General features: G+C 39.3%; 1 protein-coding gene and 1 long non-coding RNA gene across 2 annotated transcripts in view; one reads left to right on the top strand and one right to left on the bottom strand.

Moving 5' to 3' along the window:
• six2a (SIX homeobox 2a) overlaps positions 1–1,463 on the bottom strand; it is a 4,657-nt gene extending 3,194 nt beyond the window's left edge. Inside the window, exon 1 of the mRNA XM_020651827.3 lies at positions 1–1,463. This exon is cut by the window's left edge and continues 428 nt beyond it. Coding sequence (XP_020507483.1) covers positions 1–132 — 132 coding nt within the window. The 5' untranslated portion in view covers positions 133–1,463.
• A 229-nt stretch (positions 1,464–1,692) lies between these two features.
• LOC136180391 (uncharacterized) overlaps positions 1,693–16,835 on the top strand; it is a 44,337-nt gene continuing 29,194 nt past the window's right edge. Inside the window, exons 1-2 of the long non-coding RNA XR_010667076.1 lie at positions 1,693–1,806; positions 12,901–13,073. This is a non-coding gene — a long non-coding RNA (uncharacterized lncRNA). The remainder of the gene's footprint in view (positions 1,807–12,900; positions 13,074–16,835) is intronic.

The raw sequence follows: 16,835 nt of genomic DNA, 5'->3' as shown, positions 1-16,835 counted from the left end.
GTGGAGGTGTTCGCACGCCGGTAGCGACCAGAGGAAGCGACCCAGCCGCTCGATGTTCCCTCCTTGTTGGAGGACTTCGCAGACACATGCCACTTGTTCCTGCGTAAAACCAAACGTCGGAAGCATGGACATGGCGACAATGTAAATCAATTCAGATTATATTGTGCCTTACTTCCACGGTGCTCCGCTCAGTCTCACATTAAATCAAAACGCAATAAGTCCATGAGCGACAAAAGGTCCCAAAATAGACTTAAACTTCAAACAGCCTCAGGTTAAGTGTAATATCCAACAGCGTGTTGTGGAGTAAACTCAAGTCTACCCAGCCATGCGGAACCCCAGGCGACAAATCCTCATAAAGTTGTTGAGAAAGAGAGAACGTCGCTGCTCCTTCACCGTCCTCCTCCACCTTTTCTTTGGCGTTTCAACATAACCTTCTCGCGGAGACCGGGCTCGCTGGCTCGTTTTAATAATATTATTCTAAGCTGGCAAGACAAGCGATCATATGAACTCTGATTGGTCGGTTATCTGACCCGGGGATGGTGAGGATAAGACAATAGCCTTAGTCAAATTATTCTCCATGGTTACGCTGTCACTCAAAGTAACCTGAGACGCTTTGAGGTGGCTCCCTGGCAAAGTCAACTCGATTGTTCCCTTCACTAGCAGCCCGCCTACCAACAGAAATATTGCTCAGATTTTTCTTCTAAAACAGTTTTTTTTTTTCTCCCCCTCACTTTGACGGACACCCCGGGCAGCCAAAGAGCGCAGAGCTGTGAGAGTGTGGAGCAGGAGAAGGAGGCGCACAGGTCCCGCAGCTGGGGGAAGGATGGCGCCAGAGCGCACAGAGTCTGTTGAAGTTTGTCTTCAAGCCTCAAGCGGTTGTACTAATCAATCAAGATGTCCAGGAGCTTTAAAGTTCATCACCATTTTATATAAGAGGAACGACAAGAAGTGTACAGTTTGATGAAAAGTTTGTGAAAAGTATGTGACCTGCTTACTGAAACTGACATTAAGCAAAACTAACAAATAATTTCAATGTATTCTCCCAGACAGGACAGGAAAAATATGTCTACTCATCTCAAATTAATAAAGAGAAATGTGATTTCTGATCACCTCAAGTTTTCTTTTAAATGAAACTAAGAACCATCTTTATCTAAAGAACTTAAAGTTGGTTTACAAGTGAATGAAAATGGAAAATAGCTTCACTTATTGCTGCTGTATACAAGACTATATTGTACGCGTAAAAATTCCTAACATTTAGACACGTATTACAGATTATCACAAAATAAAATGAGAAACAAAAAAACAAATATGACTTAAGACGCGTGGAAAGTATTCATAAAATAAAAAATTGCATCAATGAAATCTGTGCCCAAGTGATCATAAAGTGCCCACTTGCTGGTTTGATTCGAATTTACATGAATAATTGAATTAATTGTTTATGTGGTACATTGTTCATGGTCACTTTTTTTTTTTTTTTTTTAAATGTAATGCTTGCATAAAATAAACAAATTCCTCTAGAATATAGGCTATTCGGTGATATGGTTTTGTTAGTTGGTGAATGTGATAGAGAAAAAGATGGAACTTGGTAGGCCAAATGAAGTGTGAGGTGATGACGGCACGAGAGCACAGAATGACAAACATTGTTAAGGTGTGCTGACGGTCTGAAGCGCTCGTGAGAGCTGCGGAGTTTGTTGGACGGAGAGCAGAGGAGGAGGAAGAGGAGGAGGAGGAGGAGGAGGAGGAGGAGGAGGAGAGGCTGCCGTGTAGAGGAGAAGAAAAAGCGGAATCAAAACCTGCAGCGCACCGGTGAGACTAAACTTTCTGTTTGTGTTTAGGTCGTCTGGCTGACACGTTTTAGTGACAGAGCAAAGGAAGATGGATGTCAGAAATTAAAATCCCGATCTGATTTGAAGACAAGATTTATAGAAATGCCATAAGTAAATATTAAAATATAATGATTAGGAAAAATCAAAGCTGAAAACAAACTTTAGAAATGATCTGCCCGTTGAAAAAGATTACTTTTTTTTTGCAGACTGCCTTACGCTTGGAGAAAAATGGCAAGATGTTGAGCATAAAAACAGCCATGTGCTGTCGTGATGTTGTCAGGTGAATTGTACCGTATGTCACGGTATGCCCCCCCTCCTCCCCCACATGTGTTATTGACTGTTGGCTCAAAGATTGACCAGTTGCTAGATTTCTATCGCCTCACCATGGGACCTCTTCATTATAGACACTCAGGATCACATCACTGCGCACTGCTGCCTCCACACACACGCACGCACGCACACACACACACACACGCGCGCGCGCGCGCACACACACACGCACACGCGCGCGCGCACACACACACACACACACACACACACACACACACACACACACACAGCTTTCATCTCATAACGTAATATTACCTGTGCGCCACTAAAAAGCCTAGACTCAACTTAAAAGACAAATTGAACTTCTGACGCTTGTCTAATAAAAAGGCAGCCTGCAAAAAATGTACGAATTAAAAAGTGTCTTTTTGGAGGTAATTCGCGTTCCTCTTTAACTTATTGCTTTCATCTAATGACAAGCGTTTTACATTATTATCATCACATTTTATATTTGCAGCAAAGCGCCAATCTGACTCAAGAGCTGTGCAAAATCTTAGGGGTTTAGAAATCGATGTTGTGTCACTTATTTTTGCTGATCAAAATTAATTAATAAATTATTTCCCGCTGTTTGGCCTAAGAGGCTATTCCTGTAAGTGAAGCATTTTGAAATGTACCATTTCCTGTATTTATGAAGTAAGTTTATCAGTAGAGATGTGGAGTCCTGTAAGATGAGCCTGATCCCTGTTTCGCGTTGTGTTCTCCCTGTGTTTAATAAATTGTCTTGGGTTTGGCCTGAAGCACAGTTCACACAGTATTAAGGCATTAGGCTGACTGCTGGTCGTCAGGGGAGCGGGGCCCGTCTGAAATTGATAGTGAGAAAATTCGAGCAAGCGTAAGGCTACATACACTGCTCACACAGAATCACACAGAAAGAAACAAAAAAACATAAATATTAATAAAGTAATCATAATAATCCGATCTGTTAAAAAATAATTACGATGTCATATATTAATAATAATATAACGTTGCAAATAAACTATGAAATAACTTCATTCTTTCAATTTGTTGACTTTGATTCAGACAGCTTCAAAGAAAGCTCGTGCGCAGAGGCGCGAGGCCGATGAGTGAACGTAAGAGCGCCTCTTAGCTACACAGTTTGACAGACGATAAAAACTTATCAGCTACCCCCATCTAACACACACACACACACACACACACACACACACACACACACACACACACACACACAAACCCTCACAGTGCACTCACTGTTTCACTGTGCGGTTATAGCACAGTCCTGTCCTGTTTTGACTCTTAATATAGAGCATCATATTGCCTAACGTGTCCATACATTTTACGGACTAAAAATATTCTTGAACGTGTAATTTAAAAGTAAATAAATTGGAATATCAGTGTTAGCTCTACATAGGGACCATGAGGGGTCTCATTAGATAATATGCTAATGCTAAGACCATATAAGCATGACTTTGTCCTTGTTGATAATTGAATTAATTTTCTTTTTTTTGCAAAGTTGCAGTTTAGCCATATCTGTTGAGAACTGACTGTGTCCTTAGTCATTAGGATTGATTTAGGGGATAATGGGGGCAGATGTAGCCAAAAATAGGGTTTTGACTCTGCATGGGGGTCATGAGGGGTCTCTTAATGCCCATGCAATGACTGTATGCTGGCTTTCATCTGACATGTATTTATAATCTCACATTAGTTTGTAAAAGGTTTCCAGTTTTAGTTATAATCACTTCTAACCTACAGATTGAGTTGAACAAGTAAAACTATTAAACAAAATAATGTGTTAAATGGGATTCTTTGGCATCATTGGTTGAAAAACACTTTCAATATTCCATCCCTGAGGAAAGCTTCCCATCACCCTCATCCTGTTGACATCTCTCAACAGACCCCTGCTTTTGTTCTACTAGAATGCATCTGACAAAAAAGTTGTACAATCAGGAAAAATGTTTTTTTTTTTTTTTTTTTTTTATGTGAAGATGAATCAGAACCAACTCAAGAGAAGAATTGTCAGTTAAATTGTACAAATACAAAACAAATACAAAACCTCTTCTATTGAACCAGCTGTAAAGTATGCTGCATGTGTGTGTGTGTTTGTGTGTGTGTGTGTGTGTGTGTGTGTGTGTGTGTGTGTGTGTGTGTGTGTGTGTGTACGAGCAGTTACAGGGCAGATCTGGGTCCTGTGTCTGGCCCTTGACAGTGTTTGTAAACTGCTTGTTTCCACGCATCAGTTTGATCAGAGGGAAACAGTCATTATTACAGCCGCTGATGAATGAAGATCACATTTCTCCTAATAGCCAACCCCCTTATTTTCACAACCTCCCTCTGCTCTTCACCAGGACCTGCACTAATTGAGCTGATTACTGCAAGATGTGTGTTTTGGTGTGTGTTGCAATGCCTATGTGTTGGGATTGAAGGGACATGGCTTTTATTTTCTACGCACAGTGACCTGAGACAGGCACAACAAGGGGTTGATGAGTAACATTCTTTCAGACAGACATGCAAAGGAATTATTAAAGCCAGAACCGGTGTGTCTATACTGGTTAGAGGGATGTGAATGAGGGCCTATCCAATAATTGGTTGTTTACATCTATCTTGTTACCCCAGAGGCCGGGGCTATCCTGCAGAGCGAGGAAGAGATTTCAATAAACCACACAGGCAAGCAGCAGTGAGGGGCGGGACAGAGGGGCGTGTGTGTATGTGTGGAAGTCTTGTCTTGATTTTCAGAAATCTCTTACCGGCAGCAGGTTCATCAGATTGAAAGTTTTGTATTTAAGGCCCACTCCAAAATCTAAAGGCCTGAAGGAAAACAGCATTTTCACAGGTAGCTGAAACAATGAGACAAGCATTACTTACCGTTCATGAAGATCACAGAAGAATGAACTAAATCAGCCAGAAAAGACTATTCTATATATTGTTGACTCAATATTGGAACATGTTGTTGTCTTTTAAAAAAGAGCCTCTAAATTTAGTTCAAAAATCCTGCTGATTTGTTGCATAAATACTCAGTACGAGATGTTTTAGATGTTCTATTCTCTATCAGTTATCACTTTAAATTATATCAAAACATACAGTGTACAAGTAGTTTAACTTTCATGTCGTTAAAAATATGAGTCAACATTTTTATTAAACAAGTAAAAAATACTGTGATACAGGAACGTTTTGATGAAGTACTATTTACAAATTCTCATATACTGACTCTAAAAGTCATAAACAATTTCTGATGAGGTGATATTATGTCCTGGATGGAAATATAAACTGATTTCAATCTGCAATTAGCAGGTATGACGTTTTAAGCAAAAATCCGCTCGGGGCATCTACCTTCCACAAATTTGCAACCTAAACAATTAACTGGAGTGAGGATTATGAATCAAGCACAGCATGTTCATGTGTGCGGTTCTATCTATCACAAGCAAGCAGAAAAAAGATTTAACAAACCAGACTGCTGTGGAGCAATTTTACGCCTTAATTGCAGCTGCCCTGAGAACAGGAGCAAATAGCAACAAGTGTCTGCTTTTCTACAAGGCTGGTCATTGGAGCTGATGAGCTTAAGTGTGTTCGTGTGAAAGAGAGAGAGAGAGAGTGTGTGTGTGTGTGTGTGTGTGTGTGTGTGTGTGTGTGTGTGTGTCTGTGTGTGTGTGTGTGTGTGTGAGTGTGTGTGCCGCCTGCTGCTGATGTTAATTTATTCGATCAATCACCCCATTTGATTCCTGTTTATTTTCAGGAGTCATATGGTCATTTCAGCCGCACACTGAGCCCTTTATGCTCTGCCAAGGCGTTTCCCACTAAGAGCTTATAGCATGCATGCGTCTACAATTTGGAGAGGAGAAGGGTTCCAGCACCCTCAGATATTTCACGGTTGCTAACCTTCATCGCGAAATCCCCCCAGACCTGTATCTCGTCAAAGCTGCAGTGAGCGAGCGTGCAGGTATATGAGCTTCACACATACCCTGATTTATGCCAATACTCTGGACTTGTTTTAAATGTCCGCAAACACACTTATGTGCAATTATGTCTTATCATCTACAATTTTGCAAATGCTGCACACGAGAAAGTGTAGACTTTTTTTCTAGAAGTTTTCTAGCTTTAAACTAATACAATTTGTGCAGTAGATGTAGTTTCTAGAGCTGCATGTTGACAATTTATTGCAAACCCTGCTAGCCCTTAACCTGCTCCTGCTTCACAGTATTTTAATATGACAAGTAACTAAGAAACCTCCCTGGGACCCATATGCACTAGGATCAGATAAACCTCAGCCTACTTGGCATTAAAGCAGGCACAAGACTGGGACATTTAATAGGATCACGATAAGCAAATGCATCTGGTCTTGTAAGATTTGCAATAGCAAATTAATGCCTGTTTTGGCCAGACACAAGCGGGAGAAGTTTTCTCCACCCCAAAAACAAATAAAAAGAGGACTCCTCTACGATACCGCAATGTTATTTTAGTGTGACTTTAAGGCTCAAACTTGGATCAGAACTTGTTTTGAAAAGTGAAACAGTGAGGGAAGCAAATAAGACATAAAACAACAACATGTGAAAATACCCACAGAGAGCCCCCTGCAGCTTTACACTGTTCTGCTTGTTAATTAATAACTCTGAGAAAACTTGGCCCATATGGACAGCTTTTGATTTTTATTCGAGTAAATGTGTGAGTTCCTAAACTTAGGATTCTCTTAAAGCCCAACCAGGGGATCTCAGTATCCTGTGTGAACCATATAGATCTTATAGTATTCCTTTACATACATTCAGGATTTCTACTTATAGCAAAAGTCTGCAGCATCGCTTAAAATGTCCCTTATGCAACGTTCTTACTTTTTACAGAGCTGGAACTCATATGTCAGGAAAGAATTTATTAAAAGTGACCGGCAGTAATTAGTAATGTGCTAATGCTTGAATTTGTACCCAGTCCTGTATGCAGGCCTTTTACAACTCTTGGTGGTTTCACTTGAAACACAGGCCTGACCCCGTGTCAGCGGCCATATGGGCAGTAAATAGTTCCATGATAGAGTCAGTGGCTGTAGTGATACAGTATCAGAGCGTAAAGTCTTATTATATGTGATCTGTATGGTGTTTTTTATGGCATGAATACGATTGAAAATAAGGTTTAAATATGTGATTGATGGTTTGTTTTACTGTGTCCAGTTTTACTTTTTGGCATTGGCCTCAGTGTGTTAGCATATAGAAATAACTTTTGTCAATGCTTTGCCATCATGCCTTTATCATTATATATAACACTAATTCATAAACAATTACAATTTTCAACAGCTATATATATTTGTTGCGACCGTATTATCATAAACCTATGTTATCACTGAGGATTCTATTGACGCTGCACCCCACACCTGCTCGTAACTCGCCATTTGGATGCTAGCATTGGAACTCTCTCACAATGATATTGCTTATAATCTTATGTTTGGCAGGATTGGTTTTTAACATAGTTAATCTAAGTTTAGCAGGCTAGTATGCTAAGATGTTTTAAAAGAGCTTAACAAAATGTACAGCTGAGGATAGGTATCAGTTCTGTAGGTATCTGAAAATAAACCTGAATATTAAATAAAACAATATTTTCCGATTATGGAGAAAAATTAAGACTCTTAAAAATGTCACGGTTGGTTATATAAGTGTTAACAAAATTTCAGTGAAATACATCAAGTTGTTGAAATATTTCAGTCTGGAAATTAGTGGTGGACTGACCAATAGACCAACATAAAGCATAAAACACAAACCAAAGGGTAAAACGTGCCCACAAAAATACATATTCTCTCTAGCAGCTCATAATGGATTCTAAACAACACAAGAAGATTTAAATGAGGAGTGATTCATGCTGTCATCACAGAAAATACCACCAAAATATCCTCTGATCAGTCCTTAAATGAGATCTTTATTGCCCCTAAGGGATATCCACCATGCATCAAGAGCACAAATACCATGGTCACTGCCTTTTCTGCATTTTTTACTTTTATCTTTTTTTCACATTTTTTTTAACATGCCAAATGTAATAGTTATTCCAGCTCTGCAAACCCCACTTCAAATCTGAGGTTTCCAAGAAATCCCATTAACATTGTGTCTACTTTCATCGTCTAAATGACTTCTCACTCATTAAACCAACCCATCCATCAAACTTTTCGCTGTTCTCTGCACAGTATTTGGCATTAAATGACATATTGTGAAGATGAAGGCAAGTGTTTGTTTTGTAAATAGGAGTGTGTCCCGGAGTATCACGCATTTGTTTTTATTAGATTTCCTGATTGCTTTTTAACTCTGCCTGCAGGGTATATTAAATGCCTGAAAACCTCTGAACACTGGGTCCAGGAAGCTAACAATTATAGTCAATCTGAGCATATGGCAACCACAGCTCTGTGAGAGAATGGATGGGGCTTCGGCTGAGGAACGGACACATGCATCGTTACACTTAGGCTTAGTTTCACTAGACAAGTTGCTGTTTATGTCAGTGACTCAACATATTCCTTATAAACGTTTTAATACAAATCAGATGGAAAAGTACTCAGATGTACAACATTTTTGGGAGACCCTAAATCAACCAGATGATATTTTTGTTCATGATCTGTTTTAAATGTATATGAGGTTCACAAGCCTATAAATCCAATCTATTAGCTCCATCTTTTTATGTATGAGCATATCAATTCAATTTAAAAATCTTTCTAAAGACTCATGCTTGGCATCAGAGTGAACTTTGGTCAGCTGCAAAGTAGAACTTTAGAACACAACTGGAAAACAATCATTGTCAAAAGTTTCATTGGTCCACACAATATCTCCCCATGGATGACCACAACACCAGTCAGAATAATAGTCAGATAATTGTTTTGGTGAAATAGAAGTCAATACTGACTTAAAGGAGATATGAAAACTTCAGTATTTCACCAAAACCTTCCTCTCATTTTATCAGAGTGTAATAAAGCTTAAATCCAATACCATGTGGGGCACAAACATACCTCTCTGGAGGCAAAGTCATGTGCTTTCAGGCTAAAACTTCCAGTGACCAACCTCTACTTACCTATAAAATAATTACAACGCTGAATTTTAGAAGACTTGAACAGTAAATGTGATTCGTACTGTGGAATAGAGGCTTAACTCCAGAGCTCTCAGCTCTCTTAATCACCACGGAACAGCAAAGCATGTCTCCTTTAAAGTCACTACTGAATCGAAGAGATAGTCAGCAGATGGTTGTGTTTTGACTGAATGTCCTGAGAGTTGCAAGCAATTCCATTGCAGTTCACTGTTATGTTTTAGCTTTTGGGTCTATAAAAGCATAAGCACGAGTATTTTGGCTGTAAAATGAAATAATTCCTTCATGGAACTGCTATCCCTGTGTCTACATACATTTGTGCTGAGTTTCCCTGAGAGAGTGTGTTCGAGTTCACTCTAAGAGTCCTCTCCGGACCACCAACAAAAAGTTGGCGTCAAGCTGATAATGATATACAGTCTGATCTACAACCAATAGAGCTTTTTGTACGAGCTCTCGGGGTCATCTCTTATGAAGACGTGCCTCTCAGCTTGCAGGGGGATGATGAGCTTCACACAAGCAGAAAGAGAGGATTACTGTCAATTGCTCCCAAATTGCAATAATACCCGTTGCCGGGCCACCCACACATGTGCTGAGAGACAAGTGATAAATTGCTGCATGTGTCCATTCCACAGTGGCAACTCATGACTCCAGCACACTGTCCATAAACATCTCCGTTCTCTTACACCGTTTGACAAATGGAAACAAGTGGAGGGCTATCACTGTCTAAATTGTTAAGTTGGATAAAGAGGTTCAAGATAACGGGCTGATTTTTTTAGCTTAATATTTGTTATCAGGCTAAATGTTTCTCTTTACATTGTTTATCTTTCTCTTAATAAGAAGTTTTAAAGAGGCGAAGAAAAACAAGTGTGTAGGCTGGATAATGTAACTCGTGTAGTGTTGTCTTTGGAAGAAAAAGAACAAGAAATGTTTGCAGTTAGCGGTTGCTGTAGCTTTAACATTTTTGAGGTGAAAGTGTATTTTTGGCAAATCAAATGTTATCTCACATTTTTATCTTTTGAGTACACATGAACGTTTCCCATAGGCAGCTGTTTCAAAAGATCAATATTTGTCATAAGAGTTTAAAAAAAATGGTGTATCTATCTCATAATCATACGTCTTTAAGGGCTAATATCTATGAACACTGAGTTTTTTTTGCTGTGGCTATTGGTAGTTTGCATTTCTAAATGTCACTGGAAAACTGTTGCTGTTGCAAAGCAAAAATGGAGCAATCGGTGGTGCAGCAGTTCAGTTCCCTAAAGCCTCAGCTTAATGCCTTGTCATTTCTAAATACGGGACTTGTTCTCTGTTGGTACTGTCTTGGTGAGAAAGGCATTATTTCAAAATAGTTCAAAAACGTTTAACAAGATGACTACACACTATTTCGATACATCACAGTGCCCTATTGTAGAGTGGACAGTAAGTAAATATAAGAAAGATTTCCACCATGCAGCGAATTCTAGCCACTCAAAATAAATACAGCATATCATATTTGGGATCCATGGCAATTAGTCCTGATCGTATCATTCCTCTGCTCAAAAGCCGAGCAGATGGCTAATCCAGTCTCACTATCTAATCAGAGCCGTCTTCTAATGACGAGATAATTTCATAAGAGGCCTTTTGTCTGTGAATATTCAGGAGCAGCATGGGGGAGATCGCAGATATTCATCATCGGCACAGACTGGAGACAGAGCCCAATAAATGACACATTTGCTTCCTGCCTGTCTCTAACAGAGGAATGGCAGAATGCAGTGAATGTGGTACAGTGTGTTTGTGTGTTGTAATGTGTGGGTGGACAGCAGCTGCAGAGTTTTGCATTTGCTTTTCTGAATATGTATGTGTATGTTCTCTTGTGCATATTGGTGTTTGTGTGCGGACGTGGAGTTTAGTCAAGCTAATAGACAAGGCATTAATGTAGAATTAACACCTTCAGGTCAGGGCACCCCAAAAGAAAAAAAAACTCTTCAGGTCAGGGCACCCCAAAAGTAAAAAAAACTCTAACAATGTAGCTGCTTAATAAAGTGTGTGTGTGTGTGTGTGTGTGTGTGTGTGTTTTGTCTTTATTTCTTTCTTTTTAATGTTTTTCTTTATGGTTATGACTGTTAAAGTCTCAATTCTTTATAATAAGACAAATCCAGAAAAAAAAGGTGTAGAAATGACATAATACAAAATCATTTATCTTTATAAAATCCGATGCGGCAGTAAAATGCAGCCATGTTTCTGTGTGTTCACCACATGGACACACCAACTCGTGAGGAGACATGTTATTTATTGCACAGCAGGAAGTCACAACCCGGGACAGACAGACAAATAATATATAGATGCACGACGGGCAAGATCTTCTTTTAGCCAGCTCTAAGCTCAGAGCTGTTCATCATGTTGGATTTCTGCTCGCTGTTTCCTGCAAACTGCACGTAGCCTGACGTTGTGCTTCTATCATGGGATGGAGTTCAGGAAGTAAATATCAAACACACACAGTGAATCTTTTCCTGAACTCAACCACCAGTTAGACACACACACACACACACACACACACACACACATACCCTACACACACACACACACACAAACATACCCTACACACACACGCACACACACATGAGCTTAGTGGCAGACAGGGTTGTTGCTGCAGAGTCATATTTACATCAGCCAGTGTAATATTATCAATAAAAGCCAAGAGGACAGCAGCTTGCCATAACTCACGACAGGCAGTGAGCGGCACACAGCTGCTCAGAGTTCATCTTCCTCTGAAGCCACGGGGGAGACAAAGAGAGATGTTAGAGCGGGACAAGAAAGAGAGACCGCAGTGAGGGTAAAAATGAAAGAAGAAAGGACCAAGGGCGATAAAGACATGAAAAGAAAGAGGTGTGTGCTGCTTCTTTAGGACAGCTATCTATCAAAGTAATTTTACAGGGCTGATAATTATTATGTTTTATGGTAAGGGCTCCAACAAACCATTGTTTGTATTATTGACACGTAAGCTTTAATTGATCACGGTAAATTAAAAAATATTACACAATTTCAGGATCGAGTAAAAAGTCCCATTGCAACTTCCAATCCCATATGACGTTGTTAAATGTGATGTTGTACAAAGTCAATATTCCAAACACTTTAAAGTAAGATTTAAATCATAGAAAACAGAACTGTTGAAAATCCTGGGGGGGGGGGGGGGGGGGGGGGGGATGCTTGATAGCTTGACCAATGACTCAAATGATTAAATAATTATAAAGACCACTCACAGATTTATTTACTAGACTAGAGATACAGTTTAGTTTTAGCTCTTAATGTCATAAATTGATTTTAGGTATCATTGATACATAATAAGATTATTTTTATTTTTATGTAAAACAATTTTAATGTCCAATTAATTCTTTGAATTTAATTTTGAATACATTAAATGTAACAAGTAACAATAAGTAAAAAAAATAAAACATGTATAAAGGATTTTTTTGGGCTGTTGTACCAAACAGTTGGACAAGATTTGAGGCACTGAAATCAGTTTGATTCCCATGCTTATGAATAAGCTCACTCATTTTCCATATCATAAGCACTTAATGTCTACTTTTAAAAAACTTATCTGTATCACAATACTGACTTCAGCTAAAAATCTAATTTAAAACCATTCTAGACCCACCTGTCCAGACTGTCTAACCCAGTGATTTTGTGAGTCACGGATGGATTTTGGTTGATGAGTTCAATCTGAATCAATAGGAGTTCTACTTTGGTCATCATGTTTTTTCTTCTTTGATTAAATTAGGTGTCACGTCTCATTTTGGAACCATGCTCATCAAATACTTCATCACTGGCCCGCTCGGTTTCACAGCAGACTCTGGTTGACCTCATCGAGTGACCTTAACCAATCACAGATCAAAGTCATCAGGTTCCTGGCTGCTCGGGTTAATCAGAGGACCACCCCGAAGAGCCAATCAGGTAACGTCTTACTCGACTTAAACGAATTAGGCTGCTTTTGACCAGAATCTATGTAAGATTTAGGTTCTTCTACTTTCTCTAAGCAGTGAGTCCGTCCAGAGGGGATTTAATTCTTTGATTTCATTACATCAGTCATTAGTCATTTGTTTAATTTGGGCTTTGAGGGATATGGGTGTGTGTGCAAAACAATAGTGAGTGAGTCAACTGTAGGGAAGGAAACAATTAGGCTTCAAACAGAAAGAATTAAACTCTAGAGCACTCAAGTCTTACTATGAAACTTCATATATTGTCCTTATTGTTTAGTTTTGAGCAAGTATTCAAAAATAAATCCATTGTTTGGATTCTTTATTCAAAAACAAATCTCACAGTCAAACTTGTGTTTGTGGATGGTGTGTATGTGTCCACACATATGTATGCGTATATGTGTGTTTCTGTGTGTTGCTGAGAATGGAGCACTTGTATTCGTTGCCCCTTTTTGAGGGGAAGTGACATGAGATACTTAAAGACCAAAATTGCCTCACTTAGCCAAACAAACTGGCTCTCCGGACATACACACTCACTCACTCACACGCACGCACGCACGCACGCACGCACACACACACACACACACACACACACACACACACACACACACACACACACACACACACACACACACACACACACACACACACACACACACACGTCTAGAGCACTCTAATAGCCAATAAAGTCAGGATGTTCATTCCTCCTCTCAGGCTCACAAAAACTGAACGGCAAAATTATTGAGAGTAAACGGATTCCACTGTAGCTCTGCCCTAATGACCACACACACACACACACACACACACACACACACACACACACACACACACACACACACACACACACACACACGCACAATTATACACATATGGTTGGGGGGGTCAGTGAAGATAGCAGAGAGGATATACATAATAACCCTGACATGGCTTTTATTAGCCTTCAGCTCCTTTGAAACATCCCTGGCTGGGAGAGAATGCAGGCCTGCATATAAAAATACTCAACGTATATTGCAGCAAGACTTTGAAGTTTTCTTCACCTTTTTCTCAAGTTTTGAGACACTAGAAGTACATGCAACCATAGGACAAAACCTTAGGCGAATGGGAGTACATAAATATGAGTTTTAGGCACGTTTACCGTTAAAGGTCAGGCGTGTACAGGACAGTTCAGATACATGCAGAGAATCCCTATTTTAAATCTGTCTAATATATAAATAGTCCCTCCTAGATGGAAACCCCTCCAAGTCTTTATAAAATACAAAAACACTATAATATTTGAGTATCTGTGTCATGCAACAGAGGAGCTTTAGGCTTCCCAAACTCTAACCTACTGTTCTCAACACATGAGTAACGGTATACCTTCTAAACAGAGACAGTGCAACCTAGAGTCTTGAGGGTTTGAATGCATAGAAAGAGACACTGCTTCCAAAAATGTACAGTTCATTTCCTTCCTTGTCTTGATACTCCCATTTGTCCCATTTGCAAATTATTGTCCCGTCTCACATGGGGAATTTACTTTCCCTCCAAAGGACAATGTTTCCTCTAATCCCTCTACAAATTTAAAGAATTCTGTCAATTTATAGGGATGGATTAGGGAGGGATATGGGCCACGTACAGTGCAAGTGTGTGTGTGTGTGTGTGTGTGTGTGTGTGTGTGTGTGTGTGTGTGTGTGTGGAGAATCCATTCCCCCAATTCTTCTCATGGTTACTTTGGGGACCATACGTCCTTTGCGTCACCACAGCAGCAGAACAGCCTCTACAGTTACAGTCAGGCTCGGTGTGGAAGACAGAAGTGTTGTATAATAGAAGGCGGGAGGTGGGAGGTGGAGGGCATTAAATTGTGTGTGTGTATGTGTTTCTGTGTGTGTGTGTGTGTGTGTGTGTGTGTGTGTGTGTATGTGTGTGTGTGTGTGTGTGTGTGTGTGTGTGTGTGTATGTGTCGCTGCAGTGTTTTTGAAGAAGCAGATCTCTCCATATTGCCTTACCATCAATAAATCTAGGAGCTCGCTATAGTGCTGACATAAATTAGCCTGCAAACCCAACCCACCTACTAGTTCACAACTTCAACCTTTTCTTTAACATACACACTGATGCATCCATGCACACTTTGCACACTAACACACAAAGGCACAGACACCGTTTGGGGTAATTAGCGTTCTTCCTAGCTGGTGAGCCTGTTTCCTCCTCAGGGTCACTGATAGCAAAACGCCTGTTAAACTTTATATTCCCTGATGGGGCGAAACAGAAGGAGAGTACACTCTCATTAACACACTGCCCCTTATGTGTGTGCGTGTGTGTGTGTGTGTGTGTGTGTGTGTGTGTGTGTGTGTGTGTGTGCTTGTGAGTGTATACCTGGAGTTTAAAATATGTGTGTAGCTGTTTGGGTGGTGTTTCCATGGTCAGGCAGTCTTGTAAAGGTGAAAGGATACTCTTTAACTTCAGTTTAGACGGAGCCTTACTGCTCACATCTGTATTTGTAAGAAGAGGGACGATGTGTGTTTTACATTCTATGATGCCTCACACCATCTGTTTCTTCAATTATTATTATTTTTTATAATAGTTTAACTTATTTGTATGCCAGTAAAAAAATCACAGGATTTTGACTATAAAGCATTTGTCTTGGTTGATAATGAGATGAAAAGGAAACATGTCAGATAGATTAATCTTAATCCCTGCAGTCAAATTATGAAGTGGTAAAACATTGTTTAAACACACTCTAAACAAAGTGGTGCTGAGCAGATGTATTGAAGTTAGTTGTCAAGCAAACATTCTCTTGTTCTATCACCTAAAAAAATAATAATTTGGCTTCTTTGCGTCGCAATATGGGACAGAACAATAAACATGATTAGATTTGGAAGATCGGTCAGATATACTTTGAGATGTTGTTTGGGCTGAAAATTTGGATTTTTCTAATTGTTTCAAATTCAACACAATTTACCAGGCAATCAAATAATTGTCATAAAAAAATGTGAAAAAAATGGGTTTTTTTTGCAGCTCTCAACAAAAAATGTAGCCCTTAGTTCTATGACTGACCAGTACAAAGTATTTCAATCAATCAAAGCAGGTCTTCTGTTTTGTAAATGCATATTTTGTGTAGAGAAGAGCTCATTTTCAAAAGCAGATAACGCATATCAATTTATTGTTTATTTCAGGTAATAAAACTCAGACTGAAGTTATGTGACTTTGTCCCAGTTCTCCATTGGCTGTATTGTGTCGTTGCACCAGAAGAGATTTTGGATCAGGCAACAGCTCTATTTAATGTGCTTATCAAAACTCTCATTTATCTGTTTTTGCAAATTAACTCGTTGCAAAACGTTGAAAATTATTCTTCCCTGCCCAACAACACAAACAAGCAGCTTTTATGTATTTGTTCAAGAAGCAATTATTTCCAGAATTTATAAATGTGTCTTTGAATGACAATAAAAGTAAAAGAGCATGATGGATATAAATAATGTTAAATGAAATAATGTTTGCCTTCAATGTGTTGTATTATTCTCTAATCTTTATAATTTATTATTTTATAGTGTAACTAGAAAAGCCAAATACTGATATAGTAAGATCTAGAGATAATACCAAACACATCAGTCATAGATGAATCATTCGTATATGCACACTGGATCACTCTGTACAAAATGAGGGATGTGGGTGATTTTAATGGACTCAGCAAAAAAAAAAAAAAAAAGTGCTCTGAGGCACTCTGACGTTTGAAAACACACACCTAATTCACACTAGTTTACTTCAC

The sequence above is a fragment of the Labrus bergylta genome, chromosome 10 (genome assembly GCF_963930695.1).
Source record: "Labrus bergylta chromosome 10, fLabBer1.1, whole genome shotgun sequence".
NCBI lineage: Eukaryota > Metazoa > Chordata > Actinopteri > Labriformes > Labridae > Labrus > Labrus bergylta.
Note: the sequence above shows the minus strand (reverse complement) of the source record. Positions and strands in the feature narration are given on the sequence as shown.